The sequence below is a fragment of the Diabrotica undecimpunctata genome, chromosome 3 (assembly GCF_040954645.1).
Source record: "Diabrotica undecimpunctata isolate CICGRU chromosome 3, icDiaUnde3, whole genome shotgun sequence".
NCBI lineage: Eukaryota > Metazoa > Arthropoda > Insecta > Coleoptera > Chrysomelidae > Diabrotica > Diabrotica undecimpunctata.
This window is the reverse complement of record NC_092805.1, coordinates 93,056,031-93,074,576: the sequence shown is the minus strand read 5'-3', so window position 1 is coordinate 93,074,576 and position 18,546 is coordinate 93,056,031. Positions and strand designations below refer to the sequence as shown.

Genomic DNA, 18,546 nt, shown 5'->3' with positions numbered 1-18,546 from the left:
ATAACCTATAGGTTTGTACCAAGTTTTATTTGAGAACGCAGCATTTATACAAGGTTTTATTAGTGTTGTTTAACTTCACAAAAAAGTAAATTTTAATTATTTTGTCGATTGGAAACGTTTACAAATAGGTGCTTCATCTGGTTAACTGGTTTATGTCTAATAGATACTATAAATCATGATGATGTGATATCACTACTAATGTGGTATAGATTCCTTAATACATAGACTATTTTGAATATATAGACCTATTTTGAGATACATAGCAAGCTAAGATTACCCTGTCATAATAAATGTCATTCTTTCATTTCGTTAAACATGTACTTACAAAATTTTAGTGATCTTTTATTCCTTCTGTAAATAACTTTTTATACAAATTTCAGTAAACTTATCAAGCCGAATGTAACATTACCAGCCAAACTGACTTCATTTAATTTAAAGTAAGTTGCTCATTTTTCGTAATATGTTGAATTTGAATTTAATTTTTATTATGTAGATTAGAGAATGTTTGCTAATATCACTGCTACGATTAAATCGCCTCTATTTAACTTTGTTTCCATATTAGCTCTTAATAATATATGGCCTGGGTTGGGGACCTTTGTCTATTTTAAAAATATTTTCAATTTAAATCAAATACGATTCTTTCGATCTGTACACAAACAAATGTGCTTCACTTCCAACTGTAAAATGGACAGTGGAGAATACGCAGAGGAAATGGACGGTTATATTTCTTGCAACTGTAGGGCAATCATTTGGCAATGCTATAAATATCTGCAACAGGTCTTTTAGAACCTAAGCAGGAAAATAATGTCTATTCCAAACTGATAATAGGCTTGCTAAGTAGCCTAAATCTGCTACTCTAGTTACTTAATAGATACAGTATGGTCCAAAAAAGATGTTCACGACCGCCGTGTGGAAAGGTCTACGAAGCCAATCGACCCTTTTAAAATCTAAAATATCTAAGTAAATATCCTATCATACACAGCCACATATTTTGCTGATATTTTCATGAATTGGTTGAATTTGAATGCAAAGAGTTCATAATATGTTAGCAAGCCTCTTGTATTGTTAACCACTTGCTTTTCCTGTTCTTAAACTTGAATCCCATTTGTATACTGCTTCTGTTATACATTTTAACAGTATTTCTATAGTCGTTAGAAGTAGAGTATGATCTACGTGTCTAATATGATTTATAAATACACCGTTAACCCTCCTTTAGTCGCGCGGGTTTTGTTGACGACTTTAATCGCGCGTTCTACGATCGTAGACCAATAGTTTTTTATTATATAATACCGAATTTTGACAAATTTAACAAATAATGGTTAAAAACATTATGTATCTCTGTACTTTTATATTAGATATATGTTTTGTTCCTTAGCTTTGGTAATTTTGACAGTGGTAAAATTAAAAACGGGGTCGTGCTTTTTTATATCTTTATTCGCAAGTAAATGAAAATGGTTACAAAAATAAAAAATAATTTAGTAAAAAACACAATTTTTTATAGTTTTGAACTTATAAAATGAGTGATGAATAATAAAGAATAGAACAGAAAAGTAAACAAAGAACAAAACTATTAAATGGTAAAAGTGACACAATTTAAGCCCGTCAAACATTCAGTGCAAATATCCCTGAGATGATCCTTGTATGCAAATTTGCCATATCTTTGGCATCGCCTTCTCGTTGACTTATTGCGAAATCATGGACAAATACATCATCCCACGTAATTTGTTGGAATATTAGGGGGAGAGGATACGACTTCTTCGGAACTCCGAACAGTACGCGAGCTTGTCGTCTAAATTCACTTGGCAGGGAAGGTGTAGTTGATCTATATTCAATTTATGGTTTTGTAGCGTTATAACTGTTACATTGCCTGCTTTCTTTCTTATGTTAATATATTTCGTTAATTCTATTCTCCAATTTCCATATCTTCTGTCATAATTCATATTCTTCTATATCCTCCATTGTATCTCTTATTTTTCTATATATTTTCTCAGATATAGATTGTATCAGAATTATGTCGTTACTTAATTGATTCATTATTCTCTTTTCATTTTTACTGGTATTTGGTATAAAAACCAGTTGGCGTCCAAATCTATCTTCTTTATATATATATTTTTCAGTATCTACCTTTCCTATTTTCTTAATAATCATCATTTTTATCTTTTACTCAAGTTTCTAAAGAATGAATTTTATTTTCATCTCTATTTCTGTTACTTTGGAACGAGAGGTGCCATCTTTATTCTCTGTTTAGTTTAATGCTAGTGACAAAGACTCCTTTTTGTTGACATTTCCCCCTTCCCGTTCGATACAAAAGTCGATATAATTGCTTTTATTTCTAAAAATGTCGATTTTCTTCATGACTTCTGTAAAAGTATAATAACCAATTGTTGTGTCGTCTCCTGAATTAGGAGTCAACCTCCAGGATACATTTCTCAGGTGCGGGTCAAATTATCTTAACATCCAGAAGACCAACTGGCCTGAGAATGGCACTATCATTCCGATAGGAGAGTTGACTCCAGGGCAAGAAAATCCACAACTAACAACATGGCTTGCTAACAACCATAGCAGAAAAGACCAGGATAAAACCTAGGATTTGGTGACAAGCATTTTTCCTTACTATAATGTAACACTGTAGCAAGAAGTCGGATAATTTTTATTTAAATTCAATATAATATTTAAACATGTATTTTTCTGCCCATTTTGTTTAATATTTTAATAAACATGTGTTAATTTAACTGTGTATTGTTTCTTCTTTTTACTTGTTTGCGTGTGTTGCTCCAGAGTAGGCCATATTCACGTTCTGAGTGAGCTAGCCAGGGAGTGTTTCGTATAACGTCTAATGTAGCAATTTTGCAATTGATACATTAGGGGTTATGACGTTAAAAATTGGTCCCAACGGGAAACGATTTGTCGCTCCAACGTTGTTAGTGATGTTAGTCAGGTTGTAGCAGCAAACTAAGGTTGGCGGTTACAAGTTGACAACAGCAGCTCAACGTTGGGATGTTACAAATTGAGCCTCGAAGGGTTACAAATTGGCACCCAATGAATGTTCGTTGGAACGTCACAAATTGGTGCTCAAGGTTACAGTTTGATTAGTTCTCATGCTAAGTTTTCAACGAAGTCGCTTCTTGAAACTTATTTATTTATGTTATTAGTTTTAAATACACAACAGGCATTTATCGCAGATATATTTAGCAAATCATAAAATATAACCACGTATTTTTCACATATTTAGTCAACTGTGTCTACACATATTTTAGTATAGTTGTAGAAGTTGACGATTTCGCGTTCCTCTTAATCACCAGTTTTCGTGTCAATCGCATTATCATTGTGCGTAGAAGAAATTAAAAGAACAGCCTTATTTTTTTAGGACAATAGGAAACCATGGTAAAATTTTTCTGAGAACCAAAGAATAAAAATCGATCTTCTCTATTTTTTTTAAGTAAGAACTCTGGTGATATTTCACGTTTATTCTTTTTCATGGTAGCAACGTAGGTTAATTTTTTTTTCTTTCAATAGTTTTTTGTTGGTGGCACACTAGTAAATCAATTGTCCCCAGTTATGTTGCGTTTTGTTCCTTCTATAGGGTGTACTAACCTCAGAACTATATCTTTAGAAAAATTACTATGCTTGTATGGTCCTTTTAGTTGTGTTCCAACGTAGGTTTCGACATTAAATGTGTACAAGGTCTTTACATCCACTAATGCAAATACCTTGATTCCATATCTGGCAGGCTTACTAGGTATATATTGTTTAAAATTATCAATCATTTGTTAATAAATATCCTCTTCTACTTCATCTTTAACTTCTTTATCCACAGGACTTTTTTTGCCACTCGACAACCCTTCATACTATCTCCTCCAATCTTCTGGATTTATACTACTTTGAACTCTACGTTTTTTGGGATCAGGGGTAGACATATATCTGTTAATATCATATAACTTAAAAAAAATCAACTAATAACCAAACACATACAAACACACCCACCCACTCTCATGTAGTTACTCATGTCCATAATTTTATATATTATTTCAAAATAAACCACTTTTTTCAACTGTATTATTACATGCAATATCTAAATTTATTATGTCAAATTAAAAAAAGAAATATTACTCACCTAAACTATTCCACAGATAAAAACTTAAATTATCAGGAAAACTAAAAACAGTAACGCATTTAGTCGCGCAGTCTACGGTTGTAGACCAGTGCTCTTTAACTAATGATAAAAAAATAATGCAAACGGATCGGCGGCGTTTAGCATACTGAAGAGTCAGTTGGAAGTTGGAAGTATTAGCATAGATTAACCGAACACACATGTGTTCGGTTGTTCTCTGGTATTAGTGACAGCACAAGTGGGGTGGGGCTTATGCGCAGTTTTCTGTAATTGGCGACCACTTAAAGAAGATTGGTCTACGATCGTAGACCGCGCGACGTTCTTCTTCTTCTTCAGCTTTTCCCCTTTTCAGAAGTCACTGTTCCTTACTCTTCGTCGACACTCATCTGTCTATCGGATCTTCTTCATCTAAACCTTTCTCTCTTAAGTCCACTGAAACACAGTCCTTCCATCTTCTCCCTGGTTTTTCTCTACCTCTTCTTCCATCAACTTCTAACAGCTCTATCCTTAATCACACATAATTTTCATCTCTACGTCTGACTTGACCAAACCATTGCAGTCTTTGTTCTTGAACTTTTTTGAGACTGTAGTCACCCCGGCTCTTTCCCTAATGAAGTCGTGTCTGATCCAGTTTCTTCTAGTCTTACCCAACATACACCGTAACATTTTTATTTCAGCTACCTTCATCTTCTTTTTCTGGATCTTCTTTACAGACCACACTTCACCGCCGTACACCAGCGCAGGTCTTACCACACTCTTGTATATATTTGTGTAATATATACATATATATATATATATATATATATATATATATATATATATATATATATATATATATATATTGAAAGGAGTACGACCGTCTATATTTAAATACACAATGTGAGTAAGGTTAAAATCTCACTGAAATGAGGATATCAGTCAAGGAGAAATAAAAAATGAAAAAACTATTTCAATCTTTTAATAGAAAACGTTTCATGCAGTATTTCTGCACTTCTTCAGTTCTAATGAATGTAAATTCATATATAGATGTCAAACAATGTCAAATGCATATGTTGAGGTGTTACAAAATACATTTAATAAATACAATAAAAGTTACAGTTAAAAAAATACATTCAGAGTTTTTTAAATTTATACAAACATGAAAAAGTCACAAAAAGGTCACAATATGTTAACAAGAACAGTATAAATAAAATAATTCTATTCTATTGCTGATGTACAATATATCGAAACATGAAGCCATGAATGAGAAAAAGTAACTTGTTTTAATTGAGCTTAGTGAACTAATTTGAAAAAAAAATATTTTTATTGAAAAAAATATGGAAAGTTAACTTTATTGTTAGAGACACCAAAGTAATTAAAAAAAAGCGCCTATTTTTGACACAGGGATCTACTACTCCGAAGAGCAAAACAAAAAATAATATGGCTTGGGAAACAGTTTTTGTGCGAAAAATCAACTGAATGACAAATATATGTTTACAGGACAGAATAGAACAGTCAACTTATTTATAAATCTAATTAAAAAGAAGGTTGAAAATAAAAAGTACCGATGACCATTGTTGGGGAACCTAGAATTAGTGAATATTCATATGAAGAATTCACTAGAATTAGTGAATAACTGAATTAATACTTTTTATTATATTTATATATATATATATATATATATATATATATATATATATATATATATAATATATATATATAAATATATATATATATATATATATATATATATATATATATATATATATATATATATATAATTTTATAATTTTATATTTTTTTATTTTTAAAATATCTAAATTTGTAACTACTCTTCTAGTGCATAATTGTTTATGTCCATCTACACCGACTGCTGAAAGAAGAAACCCAGTAGATACAAGTTCAAAAAACACAAGTTGTTTTAATAACGTGAGTAGTATCTTTTATAGCTAGAATAAAATATATTTTTTACACAATTAAGTATTCAAATGTAGAAATACACAAAATCAGGATAATTGAAAGTACTCTCCACTTCTATGAATTCCTCAAGGAAAAGTAGAGACAAAACGAGGACCAGGAAGGCGCAGAATCTCCTGATTGAAAAATCTACGTATGTGGTTCAACACAACAACCACAAATCTTTTCAGAGCTGCAGTTTGCAAAATACAGATTGCCATGATGGTCGCTAACATCCGAAACGGATAGGCACTACAAGAATAAGAAGACTCGCCACTGAAAAAAAAAACTTGTAGAAGTCAAAGAAAAACAAGTGGAAAACAGGAAAACATTTTAAGACCAACCTGCAGTGGACTTTAAAATTAGTAAACGAATTTCAGCAGATATAGTGGTAAAAGTGGTAGTAGACACAAAATAAAATCAGATTAGTGGGAGAGATCTCAAGAAATTTCGACGATATAGAATAAGACAATAGGACTCCATAACCTAAAAGTTTGTTTATTGTGTTAGAAGCTTTGTTGTGATAGGTGGAAGGAGTTATTGCAAGAAATAGGCAAAAAACCATAAAATTAAGAAGTATCGACGGAAAAGAATTTAAATTTGAGAAGGTGAGTAATTTTGAGTACCTGGGAGTGACCATTACAAATAAGTCTGAGAAAATACGTAGGTTTTAAAAGGAACAGCAAGAGGAAATAGAGCTTAATAAACATGGTTAAAATAATACAAAGTGATTGCTTGAAAAACTAAGAAGAGAATATATGAGACCGTAATAAAGCCTATTGTAATGTACGTAAGTAAAACCTGGATTCTAAATCAAAGGAATATTCTTAAATTAGAACGCCGGGAGAGGTATTAGAAAGAATGACGAAAGTCAGTAACGAAGTAATCAAAATATATAACCAACTAAATTAAATTTAGAAAATATTAGCTCGACAAACAATCTGGCTTGTATGTCTACTGTATACCCAGGCATAGTCATGTGCGAAAAGATAGAAGACTTACACATAATAAATATGATGAAAGGCAGAAAAATTTAAGAAATGTCTGGAATCAGAAGCAGTAGTAAGTGTGCTGCTATGCTAACAAGTATAGTTGGTTGACTCTGGCAAAATTGGAAGAAATGAATGACGAATGTAGATAATATAAACAAAAGTTGTTGTCAGACTACAGAACTCAATATTAACAGAAAAATAAATATTGAAAATAAATTATTCACTCTAATTTCAGAAATAAAACACGCATTAAAAAGAACGGCAAATTTCATCAAGACTGGCTCACTTTTCTCTTTATCCCTCTCCCTGAATCCAACAACGTTTTGTGTCTTTGGATTCAATATAGAGATGTAATGGCTGTCAATAGATCATGCTCATGTCTAGAAATTATTCACAAAGGAATTTATAAAAAAAAAAGAAGAACCCCAAATACGGCAACGGTATGGGAACCAGATCATCTGTTCGGTTTTATTGTGATCGTGCAAAAATGACACCGAAAATATTAATTTATTTAATTATAAACATAAATGAAAATTTGTTGCGTTGGCTATGAAAATATTTTTAAAGAAACGTTACAGATAAATTAGACAGTTAGAGATAAAACACTTTGAACCAAACAACTCACAATTCTCAAACTCACTCAAACAAATATGTCACAGATAGGTGTAATATAGAGATCATAGATATCATAAAGGACAGGGTACTATACAGAAAAAAGTAGTCGGACAGCAGTATAAATAGATTAGGCTAGTACACACTAGCAGAAATAACACTAGCAGATTTAACATCAAACGGTTAAAGAAGTACAGAAAAGACAACAAAAGATGTACAGCAAAAATATTAATTATGTAGATGACACAATAATAAATTGCTGACATTAAGCAAAGAAGTGCAAACTCGGTTATACGGTTTTAATAAATAAATTAAAGTAGATTTATAGGCTATTAGACATATTTATTTATAGACATAAAACCTTATATCTAGAACAAGAAATAATATTTAAAATTAAACAGCCCAGAAATACCTTATTTTAATAAAGACCATTTCTCATCACCGGACGTTACCACAGATGACTTCACTTATCGCTAAATTACATTGAAGAAATATACCTTATCTAGAAAGGTATAGGTGAAGAGAAAGAGGTGCGATTTCGGCCAATTTGCCTTCTTAGTTCGATATTGTACGAGCACCTTGTAAAAGGCCGCCTTGAGCGAGAGCTAGAAGAAAAGCATGCACTGAGCTACCGCCAATATGCTTTTAGGGCCAAAAGGTCCATCATAGATGCGGTCACAGAAGTAATATCTTTAGTTACGCAGATTACAAAGAGATGGGTGGCTCTCATCCTGCTTGACCTCAACAATGCCTTTAATACGGCATCATGGGAAAAATCATGTCCAGGCTGAGAGAATTGGGCGTTAGTGAGTACCGGATCAACGTAATTGACAGATACTTTACTGACAGGTCCGTAAGAGAAAAAGATACCAGCATCAGTTTGTCGCAGGGTCCCATCCTGTGAAATGTCCTGTACGACGGGGTGTTGAGGCTACAGATGCCAAGGGGATGCACTCTTGTAGCTTATGCCGTTGATCTCGCACTGGTTGCGAAGGCGAGTCAGAAAACGGACATGGCTAATGCGGCTAACATAGCCCTGCTTCGCATTAGTAGGTGGATCAGAGAGAACGATCTACAGCTAGCGCCTCAGAAAACAGAGGTGTTAGTTCTCAAAGGGAACCGGGAAAAATCCGGGCATGATAGTTTTGGCACCTTTACAAATAGAATGAGCAAATCTGCCTCGGCAGACTGTACTATTTGTGGGGTACCGGACGCTCGTGCCAACATTTTTAACTGCCAAAGATGGGCAAATGAGAGGGGAGATTTCGAGAGGCGAATGGGTTTCGGGCTGGATGAAAGAAACATGGTAAACATAATGTTGAGAGGAGAGAAAGAATGGAGAGAAGTATACTGTCTGATTTCTGGGGTGATGAAGAAAAAGGAGCAGGAGGACAGAGGAGGAAATTGAGTTAGGGATCTGAAATTTATGGTTAATATTATTTATTAGTTTATGGCCTAACGTCTGAAATATTTTCTGATTTACGGTAATAGGTATGGTTATTTATAAGTTTTTAGTTTTTTATTATAGTTGTACATTGAGTGGCAAGACCACCTCTCTGGAACGGTGGTTAAGGTTTTAGCCGGAATACGGTTAATCCAGTTCTGTCCTGGTATCCTATTCGGCCGAAAGATGCCAAGGTGTCTTGCTCCGTGACGTATATGTCCAAAAAAGATTTCCCTTGCCGTTGCCTGTCAGAATTCAATGGATACCTTCTATCTAGCAATAGGAATCTAGCAATACGACAATTTAAAAAAAAAGTTACATTGAAAAAAGGACATGACTCTAGCTCCAATACCTACAAACGCTCATAACAAAAGACCGATATTAGGAAGAATTCACAGTAGTAATCGCCAACTTCTACTGAAGAGACGGTGCCACTAAATAAGACTAGCGTCTTGTATTAGACTTTTTTTAATTTTTAATGCATCAGCTTGTTTTTGAAGCAAAGCTTCTATTGGGATAACTCGTACTTGTACCCCCTCCACATTGTCAAAGTGTCATGTCGGCCGTCGATTCCTACTCAGCTGCAGTTTACATAATATTATATAGAACAGTTTAGTTTTTCTCTCAAGAATGTCGTTTTTTAATGAAATAGTACATAATATCAATGAAAAAATCAACTTGCTTTGAAATTTAAATATTTTAAATGTGCTGTTATTGGATGCAACAGTAAAATTGGTATTGAACTGTTTTTATTCTACTAATTTCTTGGTTTTATTATTTATTATTAAAGGTTCCATTAATAACACTTACAAATTTATTAAAGTCTTTATTACTAATTTATTTCACAATAATAATTATATAATTTATCTACATTTATTATAATACGTGCGTTACATTTTAAAACCTCGACGCGATGTTCAAAAACTAACTAACTGTTTTCAGCAGAGTTTCTTCTTTAAATATAAAATGCCGTTAGTTCCGGAATCCCGGCGATGAATGGATGACCATCCATCCAAAGCAGTTCCATCAATGTAAACAGGTTTTTTTATATCGTAGGGGGACCCATGGCTCTAGAGGTTTCTGCCGGCAGGTATATTTATTATCTAGAAAATACTTGAATAGAAAAGATATTAGTAATAAATATGTTTACAGTTTTGAGTCATATGACACGTCATTATCTATCGTAACAGTATAAATAAAAGACCATATATTTCATCATTTAATACCTCCTCCAAAAAAAAGGTTCAGTAGTTTTAACTGATTATTTTGATAATAAAAACGCAGTTGATTAATTAAAAGACTGGAAAACTGTATTAAATTAAAAGCATATTTATCCTAATACAAGAGTTTATTGAGTATTTAACAACAGATTAACAAAATCCATTTTTCAAAATATAAACACAAAACACAAAGGTAAAAGTTTAATTTGGATTAATTGAAAGAACTTCATGATATGAGATAATGCTAAATAACATTTTATGTAAATTTCTGCTGTAGCGTGATTATTTTACTATTATATAATATACTATTTCACTAGAAAACAACATTCTTGACAAAAAAAAACCGAACTTTGCTATATAATACAATGTAAACAGCAGCGCAGCATGGGACTCGACGGCAGACATGACACTTTAACAATGCGGAGCAATTGCAGTAAGGCACTGCAAACAGTTGAAAGAGTCCAATTACGCGAAGAGGAGAGTCTTTTATACAATTTTTTTTAACATATAACAAGGAAATTAACAGCGGTTTTGTGTAATTCTTAAATATTATTTTTTTGTTTATTTGAATCATCTATAAATTCACCATATGTTTACAAAAATAAGACGTATAATTATAGTAATAAATAAATAATAAAATAACTTTATTCAATTTTAAAAATATTTAAATAAAAATACACGTTATTCACATTATTTCTTCACGTTAAATAATATATATATATATATATATATATATATATATATATATATATATATATATATATATATATATATATATATATAAATTCACGTTATTCTACAGTACCGCCTACTGTACCCTTTTTTTACTGTATAGGATTTTAGATATAATATTTCTGTTTGTGTTTAATGTATTAATATTTATAATAATAACCCAATTATTTTAAAATTTTAGGATAATAACAACTGTAATTGCAGCAAATGCGATATATTATATAGCAGTACCGATTTTCCAGATAAATCCACATCTCGTTACACAACTGCAACGGTAATTATTGTGACATATTGCTTTAATAAAATAAGTGTACAATAAATGTTTTTTAAGGAAAAATTAAAAATTATAGAAGTAACGAACAAATGGGTCGAACCCGTCGATTTTAAAATTTATTCTAATAGTCCAAGCTGTAGAGACAAATATGAATGATTTTGAGCATTGATTAGTGAATTTTTGAAACCAGCATAGCGTTATGAAAGGTAATGCCTAAAGTAACCTCTTTAGGGAGGCGTGATGGAAAAAGTCTGCTTATAGATGCAATACTAAAACGATACGTTGACAAAAATACAAATTTTATTCTAACACAAATTCCTGTTTACAAAAATGTCTAAAAACTAATTGTTGACGTTGACACTGGTGTCACTAACAGGTGGTGCCAACACTTAACATAAAAATGTACATTGTAATACCAACAACCTCCAAGTGTTTGCAACTCTAAACTATTGGTTATAATTTTTTTATGGCACTTTTAAGGTTCAACTAGTAAACACAACTTCTGTTCCAATGAGCTAAGTACTCTTTTTGTAATTATAAATAACAAATTGAAATTCATATTTACATCAATTATCTGCTCGTTGTTTCTGTATACATACAAAATTTGTATCCCCTTCAAATGTTTTCCGGTCCTCTAATTAAGACTATATTTTCTCTTATTTATTTTGAATTTGGTCGATCAATTTAGTAAAAATAAAACTTGTGACATTGCCTCTTGGGCTCAATATTTTATTTTTATGTGTAATATTAACAATACAAAAACCTTGTAATTTTAATGAGTTTTGCAAATTAATCCTTAAATTCGTTATTGTGTATTGTGTCTTCAAAAAACATTTTTGAACACAAAGCAAAGAAACGCGTGCAAGCCCATTTGGTATGCTTCCATGGTTGATTTTTGTTTGTCATTGTATTCTATTGGATAAATCCTATCATATGAAATATTGTACGGTCCTGTATGTTAATACGTTTAGGCACTATAAGCTTAAGGTCTTTTTGACAATTCACCCTTTGATCTCAACACTTTATTGTTTACTTCTTGAGCTATCCTCTTTCCAACGATCCGTAATACGTCACGATCCATCTAGTTGTAATCGAACTGAACAACGTTAGAATGGAAGTGATGGGTAGTAACCCAATGGCCAAACCTCTACTACAATTTAAATAAATTAAGTTAACTCCATTTCCACTCGTCGAGAAGAAAATTTTTTTTTATCTTTGTGTTGACTTTAGTTATAAGAATCAATAAGTTAAAAATGTGTGTACTGTATATGGAGAGTTTTCTGTTTTCTGTTCTCCTTGTTCTAATGGGGCAAATTCTTTTAGACGTTGTTGTAAGCCGATATATGAATTGCTGATGTTTCTGAACTTCTTCGAACCATATGAGGTAAAACTAATGCATCTGACAAATCTTTAAAAAATTTTTTTGTTCGAATAACATTTTGATCATTGCCCAAATATGTTACCATTAATTCAACTAATATTAAGCATAGCGAAAAATACTATCATGGGCAAACGACGAACATTTCCAGCTACGTTGTATGATGCACACATGCCTTTGGTGCTATTGCAAAATGTGATAATAGAAAGCTTCTTTTTATCTCCTGTTTCAAGATCAATAGAAGAATCTTCATGTAGATTTGAAGCCAAAATTACACATTTTCCTTTTCTAGGAACATATTAAACCAAAGTGCGCCCATTTTTGAAGGCAAACAAGCTATTATTATTACCTCTTGTCTTATTTGGAAGTCATTCAGGTGGAATTTCGACTTTATTCTTTTTCTAAGTGCCAACGTAAGAAAGGTTTTTACGTCGTAACTTATCTATGAATGGAATAATGGTGAATCAGTTATCAACAGTAACATTTCGTCATGTCTGATAAAAAGGTTGACAAAGTCGCAGAACAACATCTGACGGTGAATTGCTTAATTAAAATGGACCTTCGGATTGTAATCCTACATATATTTCCAAATTATATAGATAGTTAACCTGGGAATCCACAAGTGCGTAGATTTTCACACCATATTTATTAGGTTTATTCGGTATGTATTGCACAAAACCGCATCGTCCACGAAAGCCTTTCAATTTCTCATCAATCGTAACGTTGTGTCCTAAACTATAGTATTTCTGTGAATTGTGTACTAACATTGTAAAAATGTCACAAATTTCGGAAATTATGTCGTTTTTTTTTTTATTTCTGGTAGTGCGATCATCAAATCGCATACAACACATAATGAACTTAAATCTTTTGATGTTCATGACCAGTCGGAATTTTTCAATAACATCCCCGTCGGATCCCAACAGGTCTTCCACACTGTATGTTACTTCTGTGAACACCAGCAAAGTATAAGAGACCTATAAATGCCTTTAGTTCTAAAATGTCTATATGCTTGGCATCTCTATCGCGTTTGAAGAGCGATTTAACATTTTCAATATAATGGTTGGTCTGTTGTACAATTATACGCAATATTTCGTCATCCATAATGCAACTCACATCATTTCGAAGGAGTTTTGACATTCTTGCAGCACCTATTACACCTAGTAACTTGCGAATAAGATTATGTTGTTTTGAACGAACTCTTTGTGATAAGGGGGTTTTTATTCAATTTTGTTTTTTCTTTCTCTCCAAGAACTCCAAGATCTTCCAAAAAAAAAGTTGTAATCATCATTGTCACTAGCTTTTTTCTCAGTATCTGAATCGCCGTCACGATGTTTGACTTCACATTCTGCATCTGTATCCCCTTCATCATCAAAATCGTCCTGTGAATCACCTTCGTAGTCGTCAAACATCAATCTTTGTAATTCTTCAACATTTTTAGGATCCTCCAAGTTATATTAATTTTAAATAAAAAAAAGGAAAGGTAGTAGTAGTATAAAAAAATAGTACTTACCAGACTAATAAATGTCACAAATTTACAGAATTAATTTTGTTATATCAATGGACGCGGTATATCAAAATAAACAATATTCAAATATATTCGTTCTATCAAAAAATATTTACTACTTAATGACCGATCACGTTCTGTAGAATACTGAGCGGTAGGAAGCTACTGATGACGACAATTCCGACGGTTTACCAGACACACATACTGGCACAAAACATTTCTGTTGTATCAATTTGAACAGCCGCGCCCGACAGAAGATTAAAAAAATTAACTGATCGGATCTTTGAAGTCTCATTCGATTTGTAATTAAAAAAGCTGCAATATTTGCTATTTGCATATAAAAAAAGAATATTTACAAAAGTTATTTCAAAAATTAAAAATGGCTAAAAACTGTCATTTTTGGACTTTCAATCGTTAATTTTGATTTATATTTAAATGGGAATAAGCCACAATAAAAGGTTAAAATACGTTTATTGACGTTTCAATTTCCACTTCGGAATTGAAACGTCAATAAACGTATTTTAACCTTTTATTGTGGCTTATTCCCATTTAAATATAAATAAATTTAAAATGCCACAATAAAATAGCTTCAGAACAATATTAAGAAACCGTTAATTTTGCATAAACTATTGGGTCAAATTTAATGTAGCTTAGCTTAAATAAAATCTTTTCAGATGTACTTTTATAATATTGTACTCATTTTACGCTAAAATATTAATTAGATACAATAAAAAAAGATAATCAAAAAACACCGTCTTTTGAACCTTAAAAGTGCTATAAAAAAATTATAACCAACAATATGGAGTTGCACTCCAGGCATTGCGCTTCATAATGTTGTGCTGGTTTCAAAAATTCACTAATTATTGCACGTTTTTTTCTTTACAGCTTGGGCTATAATATCTCAAGGCATCAAAGGATTCATATGACCCTTTATTAGCAAAAATAAAACTATTACATAAATAAATCTCAATGATAAACATTTAATTTGTTAGGTGTATCATATGTTCACCATTTATCTGGTAAAAGTTGTATAACCTATGTTTAATTTTTTCTCGAACATTCTATATTTCTAATTATGTTACGAACCCCACAAGAAAAAATCAAGTAGGATAATATCCTGCCATCTCGGTGCCCATTCTATGTGTTCACGTCATTTTATCGTCCAGGAAGGACTATAGTTAAATAAATTCGAACCCTGCTTCTATAATGAGACAAAGCTCCGTCTTGATAGAAAATTATGTCTTGGTGTTAATCTTGTGGATGAGTTGTGATTATGTCGGTTATCGCAGTTACTATTTTATTTTCCAATGATTTATATCAAATTAGTATCTGTTTTTATGACGGTGAACGTGGCCATTAAAATGTAGCTTTATCACTAGAGCAAACATTTAAATAATCGGGATTTTGTCTTAAGAGTGGTATTGATCATTTCACAATTTACTGTTCTTTTATCTACATCATCTTCTGTTAGTTCGTGAATATCATGTAGTTTATATGGATGATATTTGTTTTTTTAAGTATATTCAAAACTTTTTAAAATTGATATCGCAATCGAGAGCTGTACTTCTGCTTGATACAGGTGGATATTCAACGAATTGTGACAAAACATTTATCTGTGTGTGTTCTGTAATGAATTTTATACCAGAGCGCTTTTTGTTTTATACGCTGCCAGTTTCAAAAAATTTAGAAATACAGAATTTAACAAAATGTTTTTCAATTTACGTTCAGGAAATCTTTGATTAAAAATGCTTCCGACTTCGTGGCCAGCTTTTCCAAAATAGTTTTTCCCAAATGATGTTTAGGACAACGTGGACCCATAGAATGGCCACAAAGATCACCGAATCTTACTCCATTAGATTTTTTCTTTAGGAGTTACTTTAAGTTTAAGGTGTACATACAAATCTACAAAATACTGCTGATCTACGAAAGCTATACAAGAAGAAACAAAAAGTTTTTGACCTGTCACGAGACCTCCCTTTGCAATTTAAAAAAATTTAAGTCTATAGGTTTCTATTTAGAGTAGTTACTACATTAGAAATAACATTATCATATTTGTCCGTAATGAGGCGTTCGTATAATCCTTAGTTGTGAAGAGGACAGATACAGATACATAGGTTAATCAGAATGTCGGTCTTGACCTAATACCACAGCAGGAGTACCAGCGCTTTTATGAAAATCATTTGGCTGCAGCTACACTACCAAATTTATCTTTGGTGTTAGTTACAATGATTGTAATCCTTGGCATTGACTGAAACACTAATTTCAATGAAGATTCTATGTTTTTATTTACTATTGCACCTTTTATAACTTTAGATCTTATTGAATACCCCCTTTTTGAATATAAACTAAGCTATTTATTTTGCCACTAAAATCCTTTATGTTTTAAACTAAGCAATGCAGAGCATTTACAATAGATTTTTCAGTTTGATAGGAAAACTCTCTCCTGTAAAACAGTCTTCTCTTAAGAGGTTCACTTGATACGTAAATAGATAATAGTTTCTCCATTATATTTACTTGAGTCGTCAGAGATATGCCACTGAACCTCTAAAAATGTCACTGACTCTCTAAAAATTATACAAACAAGCTGAATTTTTCAGAGAATATCAACTTTAAGAAGAGACAAAAAGATGCAAAAAAGTTTATCACTTTTGCCCCCGGAATTTCCACTAAACTGGGAAAACGGAAAAAATAGATTTATTAAGAATCTGTACGTCATATCAAAAAAAAAGTTTCAAATAAAATATGTAGCTTACATAATTTTGAACAAAAAAATTGATAATTTTTTTTTGTGTAAAATAAACCGTTCTCTTAGAAACAACGCTTGAAACATTCGGCGATTTGGAAAAATTTGTTTCAGCTCAACGGTAAAAATTCGATATCTTTTGATATGAGTGTCCTATCGACAAAAATCAAGATGCGTTTAAAGGTAAAGAGTACAGTTTTCGTTCACAATTTTAGTATTTTGTTGAGTTTCTATAAAGGTGTTAAATAAATAAACGTGGCGCGAATTTCGCCATGTTTTATATTTCTCATGAAATCAATACAATTTATCTCTTTCATTGACCGGTCACTATAAAGTTTTAATTACTAGGGCCTAGTCTTCAAAACCCATAGCATAAAGTTTTAATTTTGAGTTTTGGCAACAAATGTGAGGCATTTGAAATATGCTTAAAAAACGCTGAATTTAGACTTTCACATTCCTAATGATCTAAAACATTTAAAACTGCTCCTTTTTAATCACACTAGTACGTTTTCCAAAGTACCAAAATTTTTACTATAAATTACACTTAAAACCGTCTTCTTGAAGGCATCTCCTTTGACGTACGATCGTTTGTAATGTAAGAGTTTAAAATCTGCGTTTTTTAGTCATATTTCAAATACCTCATATTTGTTGTCACAACTCAAAATTGAATTTTCATGTTATAAATTTTTAAGATTGGTCACTAAAATGAAAATTTCACTGTGATCGGTCAATAGAAGTGATAAATTTTATTGATCTCACGAGAATCGTAAAAACTGGCCAAAATCGCAGAACGTTTATTTGTTGAACAGATTTATATAAATTGACTTCTTTTGCGGCCAAATACAAAAATTGTATACAAAAGCTGTACTCTTCGCCTTTAAAACGCATTTTGAAATATGTCCATAGGACACTCTGATCAAAAGATAGCGGATTTTAACCGTCTAGTTGATACAAATACAAACTTAATTTAACATTGATTTCGCGCGCGCAACTGATATTTAAAATCGCCGGTAGCTTCAAGCGTTTTTTCTGAAAGAACGGTTCATTCTACACAAAAAGTGCTTATAAACATTTTTGTTCAAAATTATCTCGGCTACATTGCTTATTTGAAATATTCTTTTCTTTGACGTACAGATATTTGATAAATCGATTTTTGTGCGTTTTTACCCCCCTACGAGGGGGTTTTAGGGGGAAGCCCAGAGGTAAAAGTGGTAAATTTTTTGGCAACTTCTTTGGGGTCTCAAAATTGATATTCTCATATTCTTCAGGCTTTTAGTATAGGCCTAAGATGAGGATTACTTTGAAGAGACGCTTTACATAGAACAACATTTTTCCAAAAGCACTTTGAAGTAAACTGAATAAATTCCGTCATTTAATTAAAATCACTTGGAACTTTTTTCGCCCATTTTATTTTATTTGTTTAATAAGATTTTAAACCAAAGTTCACTCATCACAAATAAAAATAACAACAGAAATAAGGACGTTAGGAATATTAAAAAAATTAAATGAAATAAGGACACAAAGAAAACTGGATAGGTTTTTTACATGAAAATACTTCATAGCATATTATGGTAAGATATGGTGGTCAGGAAGAATAAAAA

At 31.8% G+C, this 18,546-nt stretch overlaps 1 protein-coding gene across 4 annotated transcripts in view; it reads left to right on the top strand.

The window, feature by feature from the left end:
* The first annotated feature begins 275 nt into the window (after positions 1 to 275).
* Positions 276 to 18,546, top strand: part of LOC140437062 (uncharacterized) — a 65,792-nt gene continuing 47,521 nt past the window's right edge. Inside the window, exons 1-3 of one of the 4 annotated variants that reach the window (XM_072526310.1) lie at positions 276 to 437; positions 5,931 to 6,019; positions 11,228 to 11,320. In XM_072526310.1, the coding sequence (XP_072382411.1) occupies position 437; positions 5,931 to 6,019; positions 11,228 to 11,320 (183 nt within the window). In that variant the 5' untranslated portion in view covers positions 276 to 436. Of the gene's footprint in view, positions 439 to 5,930; positions 6,020 to 11,227; positions 11,321 to 18,546 lie in introns of all 4 variants that reach the window. The other 3 variants (XM_072526312.1, XM_072526311.1, XM_072526313.1) reach the window with 3 other exon arrangements.